This window comes from Cottoperca gobio, chromosome 8 (genome assembly GCF_900634415.1).
Source record: "Cottoperca gobio chromosome 8, fCotGob3.1, whole genome shotgun sequence".
Taxonomy (NCBI): domain Eukaryota; kingdom Metazoa; phylum Chordata; class Actinopteri; order Perciformes; family Bovichtidae; genus Cottoperca; species Cottoperca gobio.
Genome location: NC_041362.1, coordinates 9216908 through 9244752, shown reverse-complemented (window position 1 = coordinate 9244752; position 27845 = coordinate 9216908). Strand labels below are relative to the sequence as shown.

General features: G+C 40.1%; 5 protein-coding genes and 1 pseudogene across 6 annotated transcripts; 5 read left to right on the top strand and 1 right to left on the bottom strand.

Moving 5' to 3' along the window:
* The first annotated feature begins 78 nt into the window (after positions 1-78).
* LOC115012301 (cytochrome P450 2K1-like) lies at positions 79-3424 on the top strand. Its single transcript, XM_029437855.1, has 9 exons — positions 79-766; positions 946-1108; positions 1190-1339; positions 1433-1593; positions 1758-1937; positions 2438-2579; positions 2669-2853; positions 3007-3148; positions 3228-3424. Exons 1-9 carry the CDS (start codon positions 569-571, stop codon positions 3413-3415), a joined length of 1509 nt encoding a protein of 502 aa, XP_029293715.1. The 5' UTR covers positions 79-568; the 3' UTR covers positions 3416-3424.
* A 2175-nt stretch (positions 3425-5599) lies between these two features.
* LOC115012302 (cytochrome P450 2K1-like) lies at positions 5600-9162 on the top strand (annotated as a pseudogene).
* Positions 9163-11161: 1999 nt separating this feature from the next.
* On the top strand, positions 11162-13049 carry LOC115011774 (cytochrome P450 2K1-like). The gene is given in 5 exon segments (XM_029437001.1): positions 11162-11173; positions 11876-12017; positions 12107-12291; positions 12477-12618; positions 12698-13049. Coding segments are annotated over 5 exon segments (669 nt in total). The 3' UTR covers positions 12886-13049.
* A 2009-nt stretch (positions 13050-15058) lies between these two features.
* On the top strand, positions 15059-19309 carry LOC115011955 (cytochrome P450 2K1-like). Its single transcript, XM_029437261.1, has 9 exons — positions 15059-15431; positions 15821-15983; positions 16064-16213; positions 16308-16468; positions 16864-17043; positions 17497-17638; positions 17755-17939; positions 18055-18196; positions 18279-19309. Exons 1-9 carry the CDS (start codon positions 15234-15236, stop codon positions 18464-18466), a joined length of 1509 nt encoding a protein of 502 aa, XP_029293121.1. The 5' UTR covers positions 15059-15233; the 3' UTR covers positions 18467-19309.
* Positions 19310-19534: 225 nt separating this feature from the next.
* On the bottom strand, positions 19535-24123 carry LOC115011954 (uncharacterized). Of its 2 annotated transcripts, none has more exons than XM_029437259.1 (4): positions 23950-24123; positions 22662-23347; positions 22430-22543; positions 19535-20527 (listed from the first exon to the last, which is right to left on the bottom strand). In XM_029437259.1, the coding sequence occupies exons 2-4, from the start codon at positions 23301-23303 to the stop codon at positions 19574-19576; spliced, it is 1710 nt and encodes a 569-aa protein (XP_029293119.1). In that variant the 5' UTR covers positions 23304-23347; positions 23950-24123; the 3' UTR covers positions 19535-19573. The 2 variants fall into 2 exon arrangements, with proteins under 2 accessions (XP_029293119.1, XP_029293120.1); XM_029437260.1 differs by having other exon boundaries at positions 22662-23312.
* On the top strand, positions 24094-27459 carry rnps1 (RNA binding protein S1, serine-rich domain). Its single transcript, XM_029437266.1, has 7 exons — positions 24094-24199; positions 25053-25196; positions 25303-25488; positions 25602-25707; positions 26007-26160; positions 26248-26389; positions 27018-27459. Coding segments are annotated over exons 1-7 (840 nt in total). The 5' UTR covers positions 24094-24197; the 3' UTR covers positions 27124-27459.
* Positions 27460-27845: the final 386 nt, after the last annotated feature.

Below are 27845 nucleotides of genomic sequence, written 5' to 3'. Positions count from 1 at the left end.
TCCAACAACACATATAATATTAAAAAAGTGTTGCAATTGAGTTTAATCTGGTGTCTGTCTTCACTGCGGTATTTCAGTGATGTTGAAATATCAGATCAGTCCGATCAGCTGTGGTGTACAATCATTAACTAATATCCAATGAGGGGGCGTGTCGGCTGCTGAAAGACTTCCGTGTCGGCTGCTCTCGTGTGTCCTCGCTCATCGCTCCTCAGAGATCGCTCCTCGCTCCTCCCATGGGTGTATTAAATGAAAGGTCCTAAGAGCAGAAATAAAAGATTTGGGAGGGTCTTCAAGAAGGTGTTTCAGAACAACGTCCGGTCTAAGAGAATATCTAGGAGTGAGGACCTATCAAATAAGAGACTTGGGACGATCCTTGTTCTATAGCCCCACCCAGAGAGGTGAAAGGAGGTTACATCTTTGCAGACACTTCAAACAGGTTGAAACCGCAGGTAGAAACTAGAAACGCTATTTGTGACAACCAGGGATTTATCTCTTCATTTAACTTTGGAAACAGCCGTTCAGTGAAAAGGTTTTCTAGAAGAAGTCAGATCCAGGTGACAGCAGAATCATGTTGGAAGATCTTTTCCAGTTTTCCATTTCAGTCTACTTGTCGGTGGCCATTATGGGCCTGCTGTTCCTCCACCTTTGTTACTCCAGCTTCAGCTCCCAGGACAAGAAGTTGGAGCCTCCAGGGCCTACACCTCTTCCCCTGCTTGGTAACCTTCTTCAGGTGGATCTCAAAAGACTCGACCGCTCTCTTGTTGATGTGAGAAATGTGTTGTATGTCTTTAAACTATTAAGTTATTTCCATTGCTTTGTTAGAAGGGTTATTGACAAATTGACATTTAAAAAAAAAAGTATTCATGATTGATAAGTGAATTTCAGTAAATTACATTTCTTATAGAGGACAGTGAGTCTCACTTTTACTTGCCTCCATCTTTTCAGCTGTCTAAAAAATATGGACCAGTGTTTAGAGTCTACTTTGGAATGAAGAAGGTGGTGGTCCTGGCAGGATACAAGACAGTCAGACAGGCTCTGGTCAACCATGCTGAGGAATTTGGTGATCGAGAGGTCACTCCAATATTCTATGATTTCCACAAAGGAAACGGTAGAGAGAAATGTTTTGTTTGTTTGTTTTACTGGCCTTTTTCCGTCCTTGTATAAACAAGCCAACCACTCTTGTTTCCAGGTATATTATTTTCCAATGGCGACTCTTGGAAAGAAATGAGGCGTTTCGCTCTAAGTACACTGAGAGATTTTGGGATGGGCAGATGGATAAGTGAAGATAAAATCATAGAGGAATGTGGCTACCTGAGTGAAGAATTTGAACAACGGGAAGGTAACATGATCTTTTCCAAAACTCTGCACCTCTTCTATGGCAACAGTCCTTTGAATGAGTTGCACTCACTATCTAACTTTATCTCTCTCTCAGGTAAAGCCTTCGACAACACCCAGACAATTCATTATGCAGCTTCAAATATTATATCAGCTCTCATGTTTGGAAAGAGGTTTGACTACAAGGATCCTGACTTCAAAGCTATGGTGGAAAGAGACCACGAGTCCATCCGTCTGACCGGAACAGCATCCATCATGGTACTAGAGAGGGATTTCAGATTTAGTCACTTCGGATGATTACAAAGAAAATCTAAGTCTTTATTTATATTTTCAGTTTTAATTATTTTATTTGGAAGGGTACCATCTGAACACTTCAGATCTGTTGGCTGTTAACATTTGTTCTGTATTCTGCCCCTTTACAGATATACAACACGTTTCCTTGGCTGGGCCCTTATCTTAAAAACTGGAGGGATTTGATGAAACACACGGAGGCCAACAGGCAAGAAACAAGGAACATAATAGCGGACCTGAAGGAGACTTTGAACCCTGAGATGTGCAGATGCTTTGTTGATGCATTCCTAACCCATAAACTAAACCTGGAGGTGAGGTGTCTAACTCCAGTGAATCCACTCCTAGCCTTATAACACTGATGAATAAATCATTGCGTATAATCCCTCTTCATGGTGGCCCTGAGAGCTCAGCACATTGCAAATTAAGAAAACGCATGAAAATAGACAAATCACTAGCTTGACGACACACAAAATATGAATTTAACTACACATGTGCAATATTTAGAAAAATCACAGCAAGTACCTCACAACACAACCAAAACTGCTTCCAGGCGACACTTTAAAGTGATGCAAACGTAGCGCTTGTTGTTTAGGGTAGTTATTGAATTTGGTTATCCGTCAGTGGTGTTGGAAAATTACCTTATGAGTTTTTTTTAGAGCTACAACAGTGACGCTGATATTGTTTGATATGGGTTTTGAGCAACTCATCTAAATGCTGCACATGTGCCGTCAAGTTGGTGAAGAGGTTTCTTCATTTGCAGTGTGTTGAGCTCTCAGGGCCAACGTACCTTTCTTTCTGTTTTTTCTACTAGGAGTCTGAAATAAAAGATTCACACTATCATTATGACAACCTGGTCTCCAGCGTGAAAAATCTGTTTGGAGCTGGGACTGATACTACAGGAAATACACTTCAGTGGGGTCTACTTTTCATGGCCAAGTACCCTCATTTTCAAGGTGTAAAAACAAACAGTGTTTCCATTTTAATCCTAATTGTGTGTACTCGTATATTGAGCCAATTTAATCTAAATGTTATGTGAGTGCAGAACAGGTCCAAGAGGAGCTGAGCAGGGTGGTTGGAAGCCGTCAGGTCCGAGTAGATGACCGTAAGAACCTGCCGTACACTGATGCTGTCATCCACGAGACACAGAGACTGGCCAACATTGTCCCCTTGGCCATTCCTCACAAAACCAGCCAAGACGTCACATTCCAGGGTTACTTTATAAAAAAGGTCAGTCACACACACACACACACACACACACACACACACACACACACACACACACACACACACACACACACTTGTTTTTGTAAGATAGTTTCCAACAGTGCTTTGGTGCCAATACTTTCAATGATACACCTTCCGCTCTGCTTTTGCCTACAGGGGACTACTGTGTTTCCTCTTCTTACTTCTGTCCTGCATGATGAGAGTGAATGGGAAACCCCATACGCTTTCGACCCTTCCCACTTCCTGGATAAGGAGGGTAAATTTATGAGGAGAGAAGCCTTCATCCCTTTTTCTGCAGGTACAACCATTTTGTCTAGATATAATACGATTCTAAAGACGTGATCTAGTTAACTTGCTGCAACTCTTTGTTCTCACAGGTCGCAGGATGTGTCCCGGAGAGAGTCTGGCCAGAATGGAGCTTTTCCTCTTCTTCACCTCCCTCCTCCAGCGCTTTCGTTTCACTCCTCCACCTGGAGTTACAGAGGATGAACTGGATCTGACAGCAGTTGTGGGCTTCACCCTCAGTCCTTCACCTCATGAGCTGTGTGCTGTTAGACGCCAATGAGGAAGAGAGCTAGAGCACTGGCATTATAACTGAATGTATAATTGAATTCAGAGGATTTAGATCTAGAAGGATTTATCAGGAGACAGTTTATTTCAGTCACATAAGAAAGCAAATTATCTGAAATGGGATTGAGGAAAAATGTATGTTTTCATAAACAACTGAAGTGACTGAGAAGCCTCAATGATTTTTGTAATTTGTTTTGTAATAAGAATGTGAAGGACTGTTGATGTATATGCACTAATTTTAGAATGAGACGGCTACATTAACCTTCCTGATTCTAGTCCACTATTGCAAATGGCAGAACTCATGTCATATTATTATAAATAAATGTAGACCTGTCTCTTCACATAGCCTTATACCTAATGTTCATCCAAAATTACAATAAAAATCAGTTATATACCAATCTTTTACTTTGGCCCCTGTGTTTATTTCCATTAGATAAATACTGAATAATTTAAAAAAATACTACTGGTTATTTTTCATATCTCATATCAGCATTCTTTATACACACACAGGTAAGGTACATATTTGGCAAAAAAAGAACATTACATTTATGGCGGCTCAGAGAGGTACATGTATTGGGCTCACGTGCGCCCTCTTCAGTGAGGCAGCAGAGTACTGCAGCAGAGTACTGTCTGCCACAGCTGGTGTTTTTTCACTGTGGTTTTATGTCACATCAGCAAGACTAAATATGTTACACACATACATTACATACATTAACTGGACTATGGAAAGTCAGGACGCATAATAAAAGTGTCCGTAAACATTATATTGGCGACATACAGAAAGATAGCAACAGACACGTGCCAAATGCATTCGCTCAACCTAGTTTGGACGGATTGTGCAATCCGAGGTGAGGCTCAAATTCAGCGATTTTTACTATAAAAATGATCAAAATGATTGGAATCGTACAGAAAATGCAGTTATAGCACATACCAGTCGACAAATATACATTTATGTTTATTGTATAAATATATGCCTCCCCTGACCGCACGTCCCTGGTGTAAAAAGACACAGTTAGCCTATATTTGATCCTAAGTAAAATATAAAAATACAATTGCAGCTTAAGTTGTTTGCATCTGTATGACAATATTAAATATGTATCTTAGTATCTTAGTATGCGCAGTTTACTAGTAAATGCATGGAAAGACGCAAGGACACAATGCAATATAAGAGGAAACGAGGAAATGTGTTTTTAGATAAATGAGAAGTCCTTTCCTCTGAAGCGTCACGTGAAGCGACGTCCGTGTCTGATATCTGCGATCACAGCTGGATCAGCTGACAGTCGACTTTTACAGCTGTGGAGACTTTTGATGGAGTTTGTGTGTGCACACACGTGCACTGTGTAATAAAGGCCCAGTTATCACTGCCAGAGCAGCAGCAGCAGTCTGGTACCTGTCTAACAAACACCTGCACATGAATAACAACCTGCAGTCTGTCTTTATACGGAATACTGTGTCCTGCTAAGACGGGGACCTTTTGTACGGGCAGAATGCATTTATATTATTTGGGTCAATATGTTATGATATACTGATTGTGAACTATTTATTTATAACCCAGAATATGCTTATGGAGTCTGTTGAACACTGGACATTATTTATTAGACTTAATGTTTCAGGGACAACACATAATTCATATCAAACACTCAGGGATGATCAGCCTCACATGTGACTGAATGGAGATGACGATAAATAAAAATGTAAATGCAAAAAGTGTTTCTTGCTGACAGACAGACTCTTTGATTCTCTCTTAATTAAATTGTATCTATAATCAACGTTAATGGGAGAAATAACAGATCATGAAAAGAAAACTATTTCTTATAAATGAAGAAAGTTGTTTGTGGTAGATTATTGAGTTTAATGTGGTGTCTGTCTTCACTGCGGTATTTCACTAAGGTTGAAAGATCAGATCAGTCCGATCAGCTGTGGTGTACAATCAATAACTGATATCCAATGAAGGGTCGTGTAGACTGCTGAAAGACTTCCGTGTCGGCTGCTCTCGTGTGTCCTCGCTCCTCAGAGATCGCTCCTCGCTCCTCCCATGGGTGTATTAAATTTGAATGTTCGAGGATCAGAAATAAGAGATTTGGGAGGGTCTTCGAGATGGCGCATCATTACAACTTCCGGTCCAAGCGAGGATCTAGGAATGAGGACTTATCAATTAGGAGACTTGGTCACATGCCCCACCCAGAGAGGTAAAAAGAGGTTACATCTTTGCAGACACTTCAAACAGGTTGAAACCGCAGGTAGAAACTAGAAACGCTATTTTTGACAACCAGGGATTGATCTCTTCATTTAACTTTGAAAACAGCTGTTCAGTGAAAAGGTTTTCTAGAAGAAGTCAGATCCAGGTGACAGCAGAATCATGTTGGAAATCTTTTCCAGTTTTCCATTTCAGTCTACTTGTCGGTGGCCATTATGGGCCTGCTTCTCCACCTTTGTTACTCCAGCTTCAGCTCCCAGAACAAGAAGTTGGAGCCTCCAGGGCCTACACCTCTTCCCCTGCTTGGTAACCTGCTTCAGGTGGATCTCAAAAGACTCGACCGTTCTCTTGTTGATGTGAGAAATGTGTTGTATGTCTTTAAACTATTAAGTTATTTCCATTGCTTTGTTAGAAGACAAGAAATTGATGTTTAAAAAAATAAATAAATTAAATAAATATATATATATATATATATATATATAGATATATATATATATATATAATAGATATATATATATATATATAGATATATATATATATATATATATATATATATATATATATATATATATATATATATATATATATATATATATATATATATATATATATATATATATATATATATATATATATATATATATATATATATATATATATATTTATTTATTATTTATTATTCAGTATTGGTAAGTGAATTTCAGTAAATTACATTTCTTATAGAGGACAGTGAGTCTCACTTTTACTTGCCTCCATCTTTTCAGCTGTCTAAAAAATATGGACCAGTGTTTAGAGTCTACTTTGGAATGAAAAGGTGGTGGTCCTGGCAGGATACAAGACAGTCAGACAGGCTCTGGTCAACCATGCTGAGGAATTTGGAGATCGAGAGGTCCTTCCAATATTCTATGATTTCACAAAAGGAAACGGTAGAGAGAAATGTTTGTTTGTTTGTTTTACTGGCCTTTTTCTGTCCTTGTATAAACAAGCCAACCACTCTTGTTTTCAGGCATAATATTTTCCAATGGCGACTCTTGGAAAGAAATGAGGCGTTTTGCTCGAACTACACTGAGAGCTTTTGGGATATGCAGAAGGATTAGTGAAGGTAAAATCATAGAGGAATGTGGCTACCTGAGTGAAGAATTTGAACAACGGGAAGGTAACATGATCTTTTCTAAAACTCTGCACCTCTTTATATGGCAACAGTCCTTTGAATGAGTTGCACTCACTATCTAACTTTATCTCTCTCTCAGGTAAAGCCTTCGACAACGCCCAGACTATTAATTATGCAGCTTCAAATATCATATCAGCTCTCATGTTTGGAAAGAGGTTTGACTACAAGGATCCTAAATTCGACTCTTTGGTGGAAAGCGAACACGAGGTCATCCGTCTGACCGGAACAGCATCCATCCTGGTACTAGAGAGGGATTTCAGATCTAGTGACTTCAGATGATTACAAAGAAAACCTGATGCTTAAGAGCTTAAACTGTTGTAGTTAATGAAATATTTGTTAAAACTTTATTTAGAAATTTCTTAAATATATAACTTTAAATAATAATTTCCCAAGAAGATTCCTGGATAGAAAGTACTGTATAGAAAGTAGTGTAGTACTAAATATAAGTTAAATAAAGTACATATTTGTTCACTATTAATTTACAAACTTAATTTTGGATTATTATTATTATTATTATATTATATTATTATTATTATTATTATTTATATTTGCCTGCACACATCGGTTTTAATATTTCTTTGGAAGGGTACCATCTGAACACTTCAGATCTGTTGGCTGTTAACATTTGTTCTGTATTCTGCCCCTTTACAGATATACAACACGTTTCCTTGGCTGGGCCCTTATCTTAAAAACTGGAGGGATTTGATGAAACACGTGGAGGCCAACATGGCAAGAAACAAGGAACATAATAGCGGACCTGAAGGAGACTTTGAACCCTGAGCTGTGCAGATGCTTTGTTGATGCATTCCTGGCCCATAAACTAAACCTGGAGGTGAGGTGTCTAACTCCAGTGAATCCACTCGTCGGCTGATAACACTGATGAATAAATCATTGCGTATAGAAAATGACCTTTGAGTTTTTTTGAATGGCCACAACAGTGATGCTGATATTGTTTTCACCTGGTGAGTCTGTGTCTGTGTTATTTTGGCAAAATTTGTTCCTTCTTACTGTAAGGATAGACTTCATCAGCCAATAACTTCATAAGCCACAAAAAATTCACAAGCTGTCCCCGGCGTGTGCATCTTTTTTTTTTTTTTTTTTTTTTTTTGTCCCCTGGAAAGAGTTTCCATTGGGTTTGGAGCTTCTCCTCTAAATGCTGCACATGTGTTGTCAAATTGGTGAAGAGCTTTCTTCATTTGCTTGTGTTGTTTCTATTTGCATGTGCTTTCTTAATTTGCAGTGTGTTGAGCTCTCGGGGCCACCGTACCTTTTTCTCTGTTTTCTAGGAGTCTGAAATAAAAAATTCACACTATCATGATGACAACCTGGTCTACAGCGTGAGAAATCTGTTTGCAGCTGGGACTGATACTACAGGAAAAACACTTCAGTGGGGTCTACTTTTCATGGCCAAGTACCCTCATTTTCAAGGTGTAAAAACAAACCCACTCACTTGTCCCTGGTGAAATTACAGTGTTTCCACTTTATTCCCAATTGTGTGTACTCGTATATTCATCCAATTTAATCTAAATGTTCTGTGAGTGCAGAACAGGTCCAAGAGGAGCTGAGCAGGGTGGTTGGAAGCCGTCAGGTCCGAGTAGATGACCGTAAGAACCTGCCGTACACTGATGCTGTCATCCACGAGACACAGAGACTGGCCAACATTGCCCCCTTGGCCATTCCTCACAAAACCAGCCGAGACGTCACATTCCAGGGTTACTTTATCAAAAAGGTCAGACACACACACACACACAAACACTTTTTTTTGTAAGATGGTTTCTAACAGTGCTTTGGTGCCAATATTTTGCGCTCTGCTTTTGCCTACAGGGGACTACTGTGTTTCCTCTTCTTACTTCTGTCCTGCATGATGAGAGTGAATGGGAAACCCCATACACTTTCAACCCTTCCCACTTCCTGAATATGGAGGGTAAATTTATGAGGAGAGACGCCTTCATGCCCTTTTCTGCAGGTACAATCATTTTGTCTAGATATAATAGAATTTTCAAGAAACGATTCAGTTGAACTCTTTGCAAATCTTTTCGTTCTCGCAGGTCGCAGGGTGTGTCTGGGGGAAAGTCTGGCCAGAATGGAGCTTTTCCTCTTCTTCACCTACCTCCTCCAGCGCTTTCATTTCACTCCTCCACCTGGAGTTACAGAGGATGAATTGGATCTGACACCAGATGTGGGCTTCACCCTCAGTCCTTCACCTCATGAGCTGTGTGCTGTTAGTCGCCAATGAGGAAGAGAGCTGGAACTTGATTTTTTCGAGTTTTCATGTCACTGCATTCAATCATATGATTTTTTTCATCCTTTCTAAAAACGTTTTCCTTAATTTATTTCACCTGTTGGGCAACACCAGGGCTGCCATCTCCAATTTATCCATCTTCTTCTGACTCTGCAGTCCGCCCTCTTGTGCTCTCACTGCGGCACTATATGCTACTCTTTTTCAACAAATCTTTATTTGATAATGGAGCAGAATTTACACATAAAAATCATTACCATGTCAGTCCCCCCTTCCCCTCATCATACCTCCCTGAAATTTGCTGATATTTAGTCTCATACTTGTATTTTGGATTTTTACTTTAATGTTCAAAAAACACATTATTTTTGTCAAACTGTCTGATACCTGTGTTCACCCTCTGTCTGAAATGATCCACCTGTTTCTGTAACACTGGTCTGCTCTTATAGGCTTTTTAAGAAAACTTGTTAAGGTATTTATCAAGCTTTTGATGGAATAATCTGATGATGACACAGGAAAAGGGGTCAACTCGGACCAAAAATATTTGATGTGAAACTCAGAATGATGTGTAATTTTCCTCTTTTTCAAGTTCAGTTGTAGCAGTTCTGGTTAAAGATTAAAATGCTGCTCTTACATTTCACTCCTCCAGTGCAGGTCATGAGATGAACTCATGAACTCATCTTTATGGAAAGTTTATTTACAATATTGACTATCGTGCTTTGGATCATATCATCTCTTTATTTATTTTTATCAGTTAGCATACAGGTAGTAAAACTGTTCGTAATGCTCGTCCCAGTGATAGAAAATGAATAGATACAAAATAAACAAGTAGTGTGAGAAAAGTGCCTTCATATAATCATTTCTGCAAATGTTGTAATCATTGCCTATGGTGAAGACAAATTGTAAACACATTAATGAAGAATTAAATTCTAATGCTGATTGTATTGTCTAAAAATGTACTTTGTAAATAAAATTAATTAATTTAAGAAATGCTACATTCATTATAAAAACATGTGCGTCTTAATTACGTATTCTAAAGGGACTCCTAAAAAAAAAAGCACATCCAAGCCCTTATGGTCCCAAAACACTGAAGCATCTGAAGGCCTCTAAGGTCCTTCCACTTTAATAATATTCATCTGTTGATCCTGTAAAGAGTTGTTGGAGTTCATCACCGGCTGGGTGGACACACTGCAGTCCTGGAGAGTCCTTGCTGAACAGCTGCTTGGGAAAACAGATGTTTTACTCTCTGATCCTCTAAACGTCTGAGCATGTGACTGGTTATATGTAGAGACATAGGACTGTGTGTAGGGTGGCATTAGTGTTTGACTGTTTTGCTGCGGGTATGAAGATGCATACATTTGTGTATGAGGAGTGTGAGTAAGTGGGAGGTTCTCAGCATTGCTACATGGTGGAAACCCATTCATGCTTGAAGGGCTCAGTCCTGGCACTTTAAAGGTTTCTACATTTTCTAAACTCTCTAAAGAGTTGTAGCGTGGCTGGGTTTGGCTGCAGTGAATGTATGTGCCTTGATTGAAGTTGAAGGTGTCTTGGCTGAAGGAGGTAGATGCAGAAGCCGTTGGCAAACCAGAGGGTGATGGTGTTTTGTTGTGCTGCTGTTGAACAATGCTACAACGTCCCAGTTTGGTGGCGAGGCACTGGAGAGTGCTGAGGATCTGCTTCTGGATGTGCGTCTGCTGCACCTGCTCCTTCTCCAGGCGGCACTGCTGCTCCACTAGCATCTTCACTGCCAGACCCAAGCTGCGCACCTCAGAGCCCAAGTTCTGAATCTGATCCTGCAGACCACCTCTCCCTCCAGTGTCCTGGACTGCCTGCTGGGGGCTTGGGTTCCCCTCCCTACGAGTTGCGCCCTGGCATCCAGGGGTCTGTAGACGGATGACGGCGACCCCGGGAGCCGAGGATGTTAAGGGTGCTAGTGAGCGGTTAGGGAGACGAACGCCAACTTGAGGGAGAGGGTGAAGGGAACGGACAGACAGACCTGGTCTCTGTGTGAGAAAACGTCTGGTGGCACAGCCCCCACCGGACTTGACCTTCCATAAGAGTCTGTGCAACATAACAAAGATATCATGAATGTGAAAACAGGTTATAATGCAAGTTAATTAACATAACACTTAGAATAATGATACTTTTGGTTTGTTTTCTATTTAGTTTGGTTCGGATTCCCAGTGTACCAACATTGGAATTTCAAAATAAGGGAATTCATTTTGCCGGACTCCGCCACCAATGTAAACGTAAACACATAAGGGACGGGTGTATATATATATATATATATATATATATATATATATACACATTCAGGAAATACATGTTTATTTAAAGTGTGTATTACTTGTACAGACATATTTATAAGATGTATGTATTTTATTTGATGAGTTATTATCATCAATTTATTTGATGATGGATGAGTTGTGTGGCTTTGGTTTCCCCCACGAGGACTTCCTTGCGATGTCAGAGTCTGGAAACATGTCCGCTACACTGCGACTGAAATCAACGCAGAAGCTGAAGGCTACATTATTTTTGACGCAAAGCATCAAAATCAAATCAAATCAAATGTATTTATATAGCCCAATATCACAAATTATACATTTGTCTCAGTGTGCTTTACAGACTGTACAGGTTACGACATCCTCTGTCCTTAGACCCTCGCATCGCACAAGGAAAAACTTCCTAAAAGAAACCCCATAATTAAAGGGGGAAAAATGGAAGAAACCTCAGGGGGAGCAACTGAGGAGGGATCCCTCTCCCAGGGCGGACAGACGTCGACATCTTTCCCTCAGCTTTTGTCACTTGGTTTGCCTCCGATACAGTTCTTTCTTTCTGTTTTTTCTACTAGGAGTCTGAAATAAAAGATTCACACTATCATGATGACAACCTGGTCTCCAGCGTGAAAAATCTGTTTGGAGCTGGGACTGATACTACAGGAAATACACTTCAGTGGGGTCTACTTTTCATGTCCAAGTACCCTCATTTTCAAGGTGTAAAAACAAACAGTGTTTCCATTTTAATCCTAATTGTGTGTACTCGTATATTGAGCCAATTTAATCTAAATGTTATGTGAGTGCAGAACAGGTCCAAGAGGAGCTGAGCAGGGTGGTTGGAAGCCGTCAGGTCTGAGTAGATGACCGTAAGAACCTGCCGTACACTGATGCTGTCATCCACGAGACACAGAGACTGGCCAACATTGTCCCCTTGGCCCTTCCTCACAAAACCAGCCAAGACGTCACATTCCAGGGTTACTTTATCAAAAAGGTCAGTCACACACACACACACACACACACACACACACACAGACACACACACACACACACACACACACACACACACACACACACACACACACACACACACACACTTGTTTGTGTAAGATAGTTTCCAACAGTGCTTTGGTGCCAATACTTTCAATGATACACCTTCCGCTCTGCTTTTGCCTACAGGGGACTACTGTGTTTCCTCTTCTTACTTCTGTCCTGCATGATGAGAGTGAATGGGAAACCCCATACACCTTCAATCCTTCCCACTTCCTGGATAAGGAGGGTAAACTTATGAGGAGAGAAGCCTTCATCCCTTTTTCTGCAGGTACAACCATTTTGTCTAGATATAATACGATTCTAAAGACGTGATCTAGTTAACTTGCTGCAACTCTTTGTTCTCACAGGTCGCAGGGTGTGTCCCGGAGAGAGTCTGGCCAGAATGGAGCTTTTCCTCTTCTTCACCTCCCTCCTCCAGCGCTTTCGTTTCACTCCTCCACCTGGAGTTACAGAGGATGAACTGGATCTGACAGCAGTTGTGGGCTTCACCCTTAGTCCTTCACCTCATGAGCTGTGTGGTGTTAGTCGCCAATGAGGAAGAGAGCTAGAGCACAGCATTATAACTGAATGTATAATTGAATTCAGAGGATTTAGATCTAGAGGATTTATCAGGAGACAGTTTATTTCAGTCACATAAGAAAGCAAATGATCTGAAATGGGATTGAGGAAAAATGTATGTTTTCATAATCAACTGAAGTGACTGAGAAGCCTCAATGTTTTTTGTAATTTGTTTTGTAATAAGAATGTGAAGGACTGCTGATGTATATGCACTAATTTTAGAATGAGACGGCTACATTAACCTTCCTGATTCTAGTCCACTATTGCAAATGGCAGAACTCATGTCATATTATTATAAATAAATGTAGACCTGTCTCTTCACATAGCCTTATACCTAATGTTCATCCAAAATTACAATAAAAATCAGTTATATACCAATCTTTTACTTTGGCCCCTGTGTTTATTTCCATTAGATAAATACTGAATCATTTAAAAAAATACTACTGGTTATTTTTCATATCTCATATCAGCATTCTTTATACACACACAGGTAAGGTACATATTTGGCAAAAAAAGAACATTACATTTATGGCGGCTCAGAGAGGTACATGTATTGGGCTCACGTGCGCCCTCTTCAGTGAGGCAGCAGAGTACTGCAGCAGAGTACTGTCTGCCACAGCTGGTGTTTTTTCACTGTGGTTTTATGTCACATCAGCAAGACTAAATATGTTACACACATACATTACATACATTAACTGGACTATGGAAAGTCAGGACGCATAATAAAAGTGTCCGTAAACATTATATTGGCGACATACAGAAAGATAGCAACAGACACGTGCCAAATGCATTCGCTCAACCTAGTTTGGACGGATTGTGCAATCCGAGGTGAGGCTCAAATTCAGCGATTTTTACTATAAAAATGATCAAAATGATTGGAATCGTACAGAAAATGCAGTTATAGCACATACCAGTCGACAAATATACATTTATGTTTATTGTATAAATATATGCCTCCCCTGACCGCACGTCCCTGGTGTAAAAAGACACAGTTAGCCTATATTTGATCCTAAGTAAAATATAAAAATACAATTGCAGCTTAAGTTGTTTGCATCTGTATGACAATATTAAATATGTATCTTAGTATCTTAGTATGCGCAGTTTACTAGTAAATGCATGGAAAGACGCAAGGACACAATGCAATATAAGAGGAAACGAGGAAATGTGTTTTTAGATAAATGAGAAGTCCTTTCCTCTGAAGCGTCACGTGAAGCGACGTCCGTGTCTGATATCTGCGATCACAGCTGGATCAGCTGACAGTCGACTTTTACAGCTGTGGAGACTTTTGATGGAGTTTGTGTGTGCACACATGTGCACTGTGTAATAAAGGCCCATTCATCACTGCCAGAGCAGCAGCAGCAGTCTGGTACCTGTCTAACAAACACCTGCACATGAATAACAACCTGCAGTCTGTCTTTATACGGAATACTGTGTCCTGCTAAGACGGGGACCTTTTGTACGGGCAGAATGCATTTATATTATTTGTGTCAATATGTTATGATATTCATTATTTATAACCCAGAACATGCTTATGGAGTCTGTTGAACACTGGACATTATTTATTAGACTTAATGTTTCAGGGACAACACATAATTCATATCAAACACTCAGGGATGATCAGCCTCACATGTGACTGAATGGAGATGACGATAAATAAAAATGTAAATGCAAAAAGTGTTTCTTGCTGACAGACAGACTCTTTGATTATCTCTTAATTAAATTGTATCTATAATCAACGTTAATGGGAGAAATAACAGATCATGAAAAGAAAACTATTTCTTATAAATGAAGAAAGTTGTTTGTGGTAGATTATTGAGTTTAATGTGGTATCTGTCTTCACTGCGGTATTTCACTAAGGTTGAAAGATCAGATCAGTCCGATCAGCTGTGGTGTACAATCAATAACTGATATCCAATGAAGGGTCGTGTAGACTGCTGAAAGACTTCCGTGTCGGCTGCTCTCGTGTGTCCTCGCTCCTCAGAGATCGCTCCTCGCTCCTCCCATGGGTGTATTAAATTTGAATGTTCGAGGATCAGAAATAAGAGTTTGGGAGGGTCTTCGAGATGGCGCATCATTACAACTTCCGGTCCAAGCGAGGATCTAGGAATGAGGACTTATCAATTAGGAGATTTGGTCACATGCCCCACCCAGAGAGGTGAAAAGAGGTTACATCTTTGCAGACACTTCAAACTGGTTGAAACCGCAGGTAGAAACTAGAAACGCTATTTTTGACAACCAGGGATTTATCTCTTCATTTAACTTTGAAAACAGCTGTTCAGTGAAAAGGTTTTCTAAAAGAAGTCAGATCCAGGTGACAGCAGAATCATGTTGGAAGATCTTTTCCAGTTTTCCATTTCAGTCTACTTGTCGGTGGCGATTATGGGCCTGCTGCTTCTCCACCTTTGTTACTCCAGCTTCAGCTCCCAGAACAAGAAGTTGGAGCCTCCAGGGCCTACACCTCTTCCCCTGCTTGGTAACCTGCTTCAGGTGGATCTCAAAAGACTCGACCGCTCTCTTGTTGATGTGAGAAATGTGTTGTATGTCTTTAAACTATTAAGTTATTTCCATTGCTTTGTTAGAAGACAAGAAATTGATGTTTTATATATATATATATATATATATATATATATATATATATATATATATATATATATATATATATATATATATATATATATATATATATATATATATATATATATATATATATATATATCTATATATATATATATATATATATATATATATATATATATATATCTATATATATATATATATCTATATATATTATATCTATATATATATATATATATATATATATATATATATAATTTTTTTTTTTTTCTTCTCAGTAAATTACATTTCTAATAGAGGACAGTGAGTCTCACTTTTACTTGCCTCCATCTTTTCAGCTGTCTAAACAATATGGACCAGTGTTTAGAGTCTACTTTGGAATGAAGAAGGTGGTGGTCCTGGCAGGATACAAGACAGTCAGACAGGCTCTGGTCAACCATGCTGAGGAATTTGGAGATCGAGAGGTCACTCCAATATTCTATGATTTCACAAAAGGAAACGGTAGAGAGAAATGTTTGTTTGTTTATTTTACTGGCCTTTTTCTGTCCTTGTATAAACAAGCCAACCACTCTTGTTTTCAGGCATAATATTTTCCAATGGCGACTCTTGGAAAGAAATGAGGCGTTTTGCTCTAAGTACACTGAGAGATTTTGGGATGGGCAGAAGGATTAGTGAAGGTAAAATCATAGAGGAATGTGGCTACCTGAGTGAAGAATTTGAACAACGGGAAGGTAACATGATCTTTTCTAAAACTCTGCACTTCTTTATATGGCAACAGTCCTTTGAATGAGTTGCACTCACTATCTAACTTTATCTCTCTCTCAGGTAAAGCCTTCGACAACGCCCAGACTATTAATTATGCAGCTTCAAATATCATATCAGCTCTCATGTTTGGAAAGAGGTTTGACTACAAGGATCCTAAATTCGACTCTTTGGTGGAAAGCGAACACGAGTCCATCCGTCTGACCGGAACAGCATCCATCCTGGTACTAGAGAGGGATTTCAGATCTAGTGACTTCAGATGATTACAAAGAAAACCTGATGCTTAAGAGCTTAAACTGTTGTAGTTAATGAAATATTTGTTAAAACTTTATTTAGAAGTTTCTTAAATATATAACTTTAAATAATAATTTCCCAAGAAGATTCCTGGATAGAAAGTACTGTATAGAAAGTAGTGTAGTACTAAATATAAGTTAAATAAAGTACATATTTGTTCACTATTAATTTACAAACTTAATTTTGGATCATTATTATTATTATTATTATTATTATTTATATTTGCCTGCACACATCGGTTTTAATATTTCTTTGGAAGGGTACCATCTGAACACTTCAGATCTGATGGCTGTTAACATTTGTTCTGTATTCTGCCCCTTTACAGATATACAACACGTTTCCTTGGCTGGGCCCTTATCTTAAAAACTGGAGGGATTTGATGAAACACGTGGAGGCCAACAGGCAAGAAACAAGGAACATAATAGCGGACCTGAAGGAGACTTTGAACCCTGAGATGTGCAGATGCTTTGTTGATGCATTCCTGACCCATAAACTAAACCTGGAGGTGAGGTGTCTAACTCCAGTGAATCCACTCGTCGGTTGATAACACTGATGAATAAATCATTGCGTATAGAAAATGACCTTTGAGTTTTTTTGAATGGCCACAACAGTGATGCTGATATTGTTTTCACCTGGTGAGTCTGTGTCTGTGTTATTTTGGCAAAATGTGTTCCTTCTTACTGTAAGGATAGACTTCATCAGCCAATAACTTCATAAGCCACAAAAAATTCACAAGCTGTCCCCGGCGTGTGCATCTTTTTTTTTTTTTTTTTTTTTTGTCCCCTGGAAAGAGTTTCCATTGGGTTTGGAGCTTCTCCTCTAAATGCTGCACATGTGTTGTCAAATTGGTGAAGAGCTTTCTTCATTTGCTTGTGTTGTTTCTATTTGCATGTGCTTTCTTAATTTGCAGTGTGTTGAGCTCTCGGGGCCACCGTACCTTTTTCTCTATGTTTTCTAGGAGTCTGAAATAAAAGATTCACACTATCATGATGACAACCTGGTCTACAGCGTGAGAAATCTGTTTGGAGCTGGGACTGATACTACAGGAAATACACTTCAGTGGGGTCTACTTTTCATGGCCAAGTACCCTCATTTTCAAGGTGTAAAAACAAACCCACTCACTTGTCCCTGGTGAAATTACAGTGTTTCCACTTTATTCCCAATTGTGTGTACTCGTATATTCATCCAATTTAATCTAAATGTTATGTGAGTGCAGAACAGGTCCAAGAGGAGCTGAGCAGGGTGGTTGGAAGCCGTCAGGTCCGAGTAGATGACCGTAAGAACCTGCCGTACACTGATGCTGTCATCCACGAGACACAGAGACTGGCCAACATTGCCCCCTTGGCCCTTCCTCACAAAACCAGCCGAGACGTCACATTCCAGGGTTACTTTATCAAAAAGGTCACACACGCATACACACACACACACACACACACACGCACAAACACTTTTTTTTGTAAGATGGTTTCTAACAGTGCTTTGGTGCCAATATTTTGCGCTCTGCTTTTGCCTACAGGGGACTACTGTGTTTCCTCTTCTTACTTCTGTCCTGCATGATGAGAGTGAATGGGAAACCCCATACACTTTCAACCCTTCCCACTTCCTGGATATGGAGGGTAAATTTATCAGGAGAGACGCCTTCATGCCCTTTTCTGCAGGTACAATCATTTTGTCTAGATATAATAGAATTTTCAAGAAACTATTCAGTTGAACTCTTTGCAAATCTTTTCGTTCTCGCAGGTCGCAGGGTGTGTCTGGGGGAAAGTCTGGCCAGAATGGAGCTTTTCCTCTTCTTCACCTCCCTCCTCCAGCGCTTTCATTTCACTCCTCCACCTGGAGTTACAGAGGATGAATTGGATCTGACACCAGTTGTGGGCTTCACCCTCACTCCTTCACCTCATGAGCTGTGTGCTGTTAGTCGCCAATGAGGAAGAGAGCTGGAACTTGATTTTTTCTAGTTTTCATGTCACTGCATTCAATCATATGATTTTTTTTCATCCTTTCTAAAAACGTTTTCCTTAATTTATTTCACCTGTTGGGCAACACCAGGGCTGCCATCTCCAATTTATCCATCTTCTTCTGACTCTGCAGTCCGCCCTCTTGTGCTCTCACTGCGGCACTATATGCTACTCTTTTTCAACAAATCTTTATTTGATAATGGAGCAGAATTTACACATAAAAATCATTACCATGTCAGTCCCCCCTTCCCCTCATCATACCTCCCTGAAATTTGCTGATATTTAGTCTCATACTTGTATTTTGGATTTTTACTTTAATGTTCAAAAAACACATTATTTTTGTCAAACTGTCTGATACCTGTGTTCACCCTCTGTCTGAAATGATCCACCTGTTTCTGTAACACTGGTCTGCTCTTATAGGCTTTTTAAGAAAACTTGTTAAGGTATTTATCGAGCTTTTGATGGAATAATCTGATGATGACACAGGAAAAGGGGTCAACTCGGACCAAAAATATTTGATGTGAAACTCAGAATGATGTGTAATTTTCCTCTTTTTCAAGTTCAGTTGTAGCAGTTCTGGTTAAAGATTAAAATGCTGCTCTTACATTTCACTCCTCCAGTGCAGGTCATGAGATGAACTCATGAACTCATCTTTATGGAAAGTTTATTTACAATATTGACTATCGTGCTTTGGATCATATCATCTCTTTATTTATTTTTATCAGTTAGCATACAGGTAGTAAAACTGTTCGTAATGCTCGTCCCAGTGATAGAAAATGAATAGATACAAAATAAACAAGTAGTGTGAGAAAAGTGCCTTCATATAATCATTTCTGCAAATGTTGTAATCATTGCCTATGGTGAAGACAAATTGTAAACACATTAATGAAGAATTAAATTCTAATGCTGATTGTATTGTCTAAAAATGTACTTTGTAAATAAAATTAATTAATTTAAGAAATGCTACATTCATTATAAAAACATGTGCGTCTTAATTACGTATTCTAAAGGGACTCCTAAAAAAAAAAGCACATCCAAGCCCTTATGGTCCCAAAACACTGAAGCATCTGAAGGCCTCTAAGGTCCTTCCACTTTAATAATATTCATCTGTTGATCCTGTAAAGAGTTGTTGGAGTTCATCACCGGCTGGGTGGACACACTGCAGTCCTGGAGAGTCCTTGCTGAACAGCTGCTTGGGAAAACAGATGTTTTACTCTCTGATCCTCTAAACGTCTGAGCATGTGACTGGTTATATGTAGAGACATAGGACTGTGTGTAGGGTGGCATTAGTGTTTGACTGTTTTGCTGCGGGTATGAAGATGCATACATTTGTGTATGAGGAGTGTGAGTAAGTGGGAGGTTCTCAGCATTGCTACATGGTGGAAACCCATTCATGCTTGAAGGGCTCAGTCCTGGCACTTTAAAGGTTTCTACATTTTCTAAACTCTCTAAAGAGTTGTAGCGTGGCTGGGTTTGGCTGCAGTGAATGTATGTGCCTTGATTGAAGTTGAAGGTGTCTTGGCTGAAGGAGGTAGATGCAGAAGCCGTTGGCAAACCAGAGGGTGATGGTGTTTTGTTGTGCTGCTGTTGAACAATGCTACAACGTCCCAGTTTGGTGGCGAGGCACTGGAGAGTGCTGAGGATCTGCTTCTGGATGTGCGTCTGCTGCACCTGCTCCTTCTCCAGGCGGCACTGCTGCTCCACTAGCATCTTCACTGCCAGACCCAAGCTGCGCACCTCAGAGCCCAAGTTCTGAATCTGATCCTGCAGACCACCTCTCCCTCCAGTGTCCTGGACTGCCTGCTGGGGGCTTGGGTTCCCCTCCCTACGCGTTGCGCCCTGGCATCCAGGGGTCTGTAGACGGATGACGGCGACCCCGGGAGCCGAGGATGTTAAGGGTGCTAGTGAGCGGTTAGGGAGACGAACGCCAACTCGAGGGAGAGGGTGAAGGGAACGGACAGACAGACCTGGTCTCTGTGTGAGAAAACGTCTGGTGGCACAGCCCCCACCGGACTGACCTTCCATAAGAGTCTGTGCAACATAACAAAGATATCATGAAAATGGTGAAAAACAATGAACAGGTTATAATGCAAGTTAATTAACATAACACTTAGAATAATGATACTTTTGGTTTGTTTTCTATTTAGTTTGGTTCGGATTCCCAGTGTACCAACATTGGAATTTCAAAATAAGGGAATTCATTTTGCCGGACTCCGCCACCAATGTAAACGTAAACACATAAGGGACGGGTGTATATATATATATATATATATATATATATATACACATTCAGGAAATACATGTTTATTTAAAGTGTGTATTACTTGTACAGACATGTTTATAAGATGTATGTATTTTATTTGATGAGTTATCATCAATTTATTTGATGATGGATGAGTTGTGTGGCTTTTGTTTCCCCCACGAGGACTTCCTTGCGATGTCAGAGTCTGGAAACATGTCCGCTACACTGCGACTGAAATCAACGCAGAAGCTGAAGGCTACATTATTTTTGACGCAAAGCATCAAAATCAAATCAAATCAAATTTATTTGTATAGCCCAATATCACAAATTATACATTTGTCTCAGTGTGCTTTACAGACTGTACAGGTTATGACACCCTCTGTCCTTAGACCCTCGCATCGCACAAGGAAAAACTTCCTAAAAGAAACCCCATAATTAAAGGGGGAAAAATGGAAGAAACCTCAGGGGGAGCAACTGAGGAGGGATCCCTCTCCCAGGACGGACAGACGTCGACATCTTTCCCTCAGCTTTGGTCACTTGGTTTGCCTCCGATACAGTTCTTGTCACACATGAAGTCATTGACAGTGTATGTTTTGTGCCTCGTGCTTGTGCTTGGACGGTTTTTCTTGCTGGCGAACATCGCTTATTTCGCCGTGTGCGATGCTAACATCTGAATGGCACACTTTACAAAAAGCATTAGTTTGCCCGACTCTGCTTTTCGGTCTTCTCTCATTTGTCTAGTTACTTGCATAAAGTTTTAACTTGTTTGGCAGGTACAACTGCGTCTCCATCTATCTCCCGTTCACTGTGACTCTCATCATATGTTCGCGTCTTCTTCTGTGTTATTGTTCCTGTTTTCTTCTTCTGTGTGTTTAACGTTATAACGTTTTTCAGCTAAAGTTAAACATAATACTGCCACCTGCTCTACCGGAAACCACTTTACACTTTTTTTAATTAGGCCTATTGTATTTTTTTGAAAGGTTAAAAATACGGGATAATTACTGGAAAATATTTAAACGGGAGAAAAACGGGATAGAAGTAAAAATACGGGATAATCCCGGGAAAAACGGGAGGGTTGACAGGTATGCAGTGTACTAATTAAAAAATATATTTTCTGAGGGCCGTGTACGTAAGAGAAGGGAAGGAAATGTACTCACAAAAGTCATTGGTCAGAAATTTTGGGGGGGAAAATGTAAACATAGAAATCGAGAAGCGCGGAGAAAACACTAACCAAGCAATATGGAGCAGAATGCGAATCCCTGGAATTTTATTTTGTCTATTTTCCATACGTGTCCATCTCAACAAATGCCCTCGCTGCCAGCCCATAATCCCCTGCACTTTGGTTCACTGCAAATGGGTAGGATTATGTCTCAGATCGGTTGTTTTGGTCCACACCAGAGTACAATCACTGCATTAACAGCTGCCCATACAAACCGCACCAGAGTTTGATTAAAATGGACTTAATGTTGGCTTGTGAAAGTGCCCTTTAATGGTTCGGGCTCCCAGGTGAAGATATACTATCTGGTACTTAGCTACTGGTAAAAAAGATTCATTATCCAAACGTAACCTTGGATTTAACATGTAATGTAGCCTGGTCTCAAGAAGTCACTGAAGTCTGTCATTTATAAACTGCTGGCTCACACTTTACTAAAGATGAATAAAGGCTGAGATCAGGTTTGCTCTTTTCTCACCTTTTCAGTGGTCAGATCATAAGTTTCTGGTGGTTGTGGTATTGAACTTCTCCAATCAGCACCTAGGACACTTGGGTGATCTCTCCTCAATAATGACGCCACCTGGTGGAATGACTGTACAACAATGTATGCAGGTTAAGACAAACAAATAATTAGATTCTTAGGGTATTCAACACATTACATTTTGTGCTAGAGTAACCAATAATTACAAACCGATTGTATAAGTATGTACCTTCATCCTGTGTGACAGCGCTTTATCCAAAAGCCTCTTTCGAGCTGCCAGCATTGAATTAGTGGCTGGAGAAGGTGTCCCTCTCTTCCTCATGAATGCTCCAGAAGCTGTTAGTGTGGAAGACACAGCACCGGCTTCTGCTCTTGTTACAGTCGACTGAGGAGTTCTTTGTTGGCTGCTCTGTGCAAGAGAGGTTACACTCACAATCTGGATGTCATTTTCTTCCTTATCTCCCTCATGATGCTGTTCTGGTCTGCTGCCTCCACTGGTCTCCCCAGACCCAGATGGCTTTGCATCAGTGTCTGGATTTGTGGAAGTCTGTTTGGTTAAATGTGCAGCAGCTGCAAAGCCAGCATGGTGAGATGCTTCACGCAGAAGATTTTGGATACGAATGTTACTCCAGCTCTCTTGTATTTCCCCGGCTCGATGCTGCATCTGTGCGGATGATGTGGTGCTGCCAGCCTCCATAGGTCTTACCTTCCCTGGCGGCCTCCCTTGAAACTCCCTCAGGAACAGGTAGATGGCCTGGGCAGACACCTTGATGTTCTCCAGCTCCAGCACAGCTTTGATCTTGCGGAAACTCAGACCAGCCTTCCGCAGCTCCACCACTTTGTGTTTGGCAGCATCATCCAAACGGCCCATGGTCTCTCACTCCAGAGGGACTCAGTAAATTAGACTGCTAATCTCTAAAAGATTCATATATAAAATAACATTACACTAACACTAACATTTGGTGTATGGTTTATACTGACAGATGATTTAAAAAGAGTGTCTGAATAGGTGCTGTAGCTGTGGAAATCTTATATGTGAAAATATCAGTAACCTAATGCAGAAGTGTATTACTGCCTCCATTGTGCAACATTTTGCTTAGCTTCTTATGGGATCCTTATCCTTAACATGATTTCTTTCCTTCATAATTTTGACTTAATACCAAAGTTTCCCCTTGTAACAATAAAATGTATGTTTTATTAAGAAGCACGTTTGTTATTATATAGTACTACCAACGTATCTCAGTAAAGAATAAACGTATAAGATACTGATCCACGCATGGAAAAACTAACGTTAGATCTTAACAACTGCTTATTTTTTCTGTCGTCGCATATATTTGCTTGATAAATCAGTAAAGTGGCTTCTGGTTATCATAAATATATTTTTTTCCAGATAACAAAACACAATGTTATTCGGGATCGGTGTAATAGGTTTTTCGCTCACATCTGTACCTAACAACTGAGCTAGCCAACAACAAAAGCTAGGTTCTCACAGTACTGTTATAAAGTGAAGCACTCACCTTGCCGACAAGAGGGAAGATCAATTGATGTTTAAATAATTTCACGTACCATGTTGAAATATTTCATCTTAACATAGCTACGATATAGTCATGCACACATAAATGCACATTTGTATCGAGAACAACATAAATAAACAAATGTATGTGGCGCTCTGATAGCTACGTAACTTCCGCTATTTCGTCATCACCTAGCGACGTTTTTTCCGGCCGCCGCAAGTGGTTGAAGCGAATTACCTCGTTTGAAAAATATGTAAGTTTAGCCTTTTATTTGATTGCAATCAAGGTTGTTTGAATTCCATTACATTTTTAATCGTATACGGAAAATTGTGTCATGTTTTTTTAACCTTTTGTGCATTTACGAATAGAGTAGTAATCGACCAAACATCAGTCCCCGTGGCTACGTCCTCCGTGTTTTCAGGAGTCAGTTGAATGAAAATCAATGGCGGCGGGTTTTCCGTTGTTGGTAGTAAAGTTTACTAGTCTCATGTTTCAGTTGTAATAGTAATGATATAAGACTGCACACACACTCCATATACAACATCATTAAAAAATGGCGAACATTTTAAAATGAAAATGACGTTAGTCGTGTATTTCATGCAACATCGTACGTTTTGCTCCGATTTGCTCAGTAACTGTCTGTGTTTACTCTCAGCGAGAAGTTTAAACTCATACTACCTTCTTTGGTCACATAACGTACTCCCTTTATGGTTGCAAGTCCTTCACAGTATTGACACAATATAATTGCTGGATTATATTCATGTTTTGAAGGAACAGTTACTTCGTGTAGTCCTGAAACTACATTTCATTAGTCGACAGAATAATCGTGAAATCATTTATCAGCCAACAACCTTAACTTTTTGTTGGTTCTAGCTTCTCAAAAAGTTTAGTAAATCCAGTTTGTGTCAGTAGTTTGAATATATTTGGGTTTTGGTTTGTTGGTCAGACCAAATGGCAACTTGAACATTATTTTGGGCTCTATGGAATTGTGGCATGCAGTTTTCAATATTTGCTGACATTTTATAGACTAAATATATGAAGATTGTTGGTCGCAGCCCCACAACGTATCTTCTCTCAATGTAACAGCAACTTCCCTCTGACTTTAGGGCACCATCACCCACAAAGCGGAAGGAGGAGGAAAAAACTAAAGATAGAGGCAAAGAAAAGACTGGTACCAAGGAAGGAGACAAGGAGAGAGGACGGGAGAAAGCAAGGAAACGCCGCAGTGCCTCTACCGGCACTAGCAGCAGGTTGGTTGCCCCTTTTTATTTGATAGGTTTTTTCCCTGACAAAATCAGTCTCATCTATGTATATTTCTGTACCTAACATGTTTTTCTTTCTTTTGACCCTAACCAGGTCCAGGTCTAGTTCTACTTCAAGCAGCAGTTCGGGTTCCAGCTCGGGTTCCTCAAGTGGATCCAGCTCATCTGGTTCCAGCCGCTCTGGATCTTCAAGCTCTCGTTCCTCCTCCTCTTCCAGCTCCTCAGGCTCCCCCAGCCCCAGCCGTAGACGCCATGACAACCGCCGCCGCTCCCGCTCAGCGTAAGTCACTTTTTCCAATGCATCTACCCAATATTTATACACTGCGATGTCTTATATTTTCACTTGTTTTAAGTCATGACGAATGAATCAATGTTCTTTTTGTGATTCTGCAGGTCAAAAACACAGAAGAGGGGAGATGATAAGGAGCGAAGGAAAAGAAGCCCGAGCCCCAAACCAACTAAAGTTCACTTAGGGCGGTTGACTAGGAATGTCACCAAGGTCAGCTGATAAAATGTTAAGCTTTTTTTAATAGCAGAATGCATGATATTATATGATTTGAGATTATGGCACTACCTCAGAAACGTAACATTAGGTAGACAATCATAATCTCCTGGAACAAAAAGTTAAGATGGTGCCATTATTTTTAATTAATTATGTTATTGATTTTCATTCCCTTAGTCTTGTTGTCAGGGGTCTATTTTATTCATATTATTCGACAATAACAATATTCCTCCACAGATGATCAAAGTTATCTGTTAGTGGTTCTGAAAAGCATACTGTGCGTCTTTCTTTCACAGGACCACATCCAGGAGATATTTGCCACTTATGGAAAAATCAAAATGGTGGAAATGCCAACGGACAGGGTCAACCCAAACCTGTCCAGGGGTTACGCTTATGTCGAGTTTGAGACTCCTGAGGAGGCCCAGAAGGCCCTGAAACACATGGATGGAGGTAGGCCACTTTCCTTCAGTCTCTCTGACTCACACGAATACTCTAGGCATACGTGTTAAATAACTGTGATGACTTTGTTATCCATAGGTCAGATTGATGGACAGGAAATCAGTGCATCTGCCGTGCTGGCTCAAAGAGTCCGCCCTCCACCTCGTAGACCTTCTCCCCCTCGCAGAATGCCCCCACCACCGCCTATGTGGCGTCGGAGTCCACCTCGCATGAGGAGGAGGTACATTGAATGATTTGTAATCACTAGCTATGTCCATCTACATTTGATATTCGCACTATTATGGAAACAGATGTTCAGGTTCTTTGGTTCAGACAATTAAGTCTGCTCATCTTCCAGCCTTCCTAGCACAAGAGTTTTTTCATGCCTCTGTGATGGCGACAGCCGTGGTCGGTCGGAGGCGTTATGTTTTTGGAATTGGAGTCGGAGTCTGTCCCATTCTCGTGAATGTGATATCTCAGGAAAGCCTTGAGAGCATTTCTTCAAACTTTGCACACTCGGAGATGAACTGATTAAAATGTTGTGGTCAAAGGCTGAGGTCACACATACATGTACACAATTATCTAATAGAATTAAGTGATTATGACATTTTATATCTCAAAGGTCAACTTCACTGTCATCATAACATTCTGAAAAACATTTTTCTGGCCATTATTAAATGCCATAACTCAGGATTATGAGGGGAGATTGTGGCTATATTTCACATTTGGTTAGATACTAAATTTCTGTGTGTGTGGAATCCACCGTTTAGAATTTGTAGCTTCTTTGCAGCAACATCCATATTTGATGTATTGTCTAGATGGGCTTCAGTGTTTGAAAATGATCACCATGAGCCTTTGTGTCCTTGCAGGTCCCGCTCCCCGAGGAGGCGTTCCCCTGTACGCCGCCGTTCTCGCTCCAGATCTCCCGGTCGCAGGCGCCACCGCTCTCGCTCCAGCTCTAACTCCTCTAGATAGATGGGCGTGACCTCTTAGATTCTCTGACACCAGATCAGCTGCAGTTCCTGCTTTCCCAGATCTCATGGACTCATCAGAAATAGAAACATCTGCATTGTAGCCAACAAAAAGATCTACCTGCATGTAGAAAGTGGAAATGTTTTTATTTTATTCTTTTTGTGCAAATGTGAGTTTCTTTTTCATATTTTGTGTTAGGTTGATCCTGTAGAACTGTCTCAGTATTCATGTTAAGTTTGTGCTCCACTGAGATCTACAAATATTTCTTTTGAAGTGAGACTTCTTTTTACCATGTACTGAATTTTTAGACATTTTTAAAAATAAAAATGCTGAAATGTGTACAGTATGTGTTTTTTAGTATGTCACAGTAAGGTCAAGATTCTGAAAGTGTCAGTCTCAGTGTCTGCCAGCTTTGATTACTTTTACGTTTTCTTTCAGGAACATGTTAATGTTTAATGTGTCTGCCATACTTTCAAATGAATATGAACAAAACGAAGCAAAGATAAAAAGATGAATCCTAACATAGCTCCGCTCAACTTCAATCGGACCCCAGGTCTAATCAGCCACAAGTGTAAACACCTGTGCTATATTTCTTTAATCAGATGTGAGTGCTTTATTTCTGCCTTCAATATACTAAAGTCCTGTCCAGAGTCTAGAGTGAGCTCATACCGCAGCATGATATTAATATTAAGGAGGCTATACTTTGTTTTATATAGACTGAAATG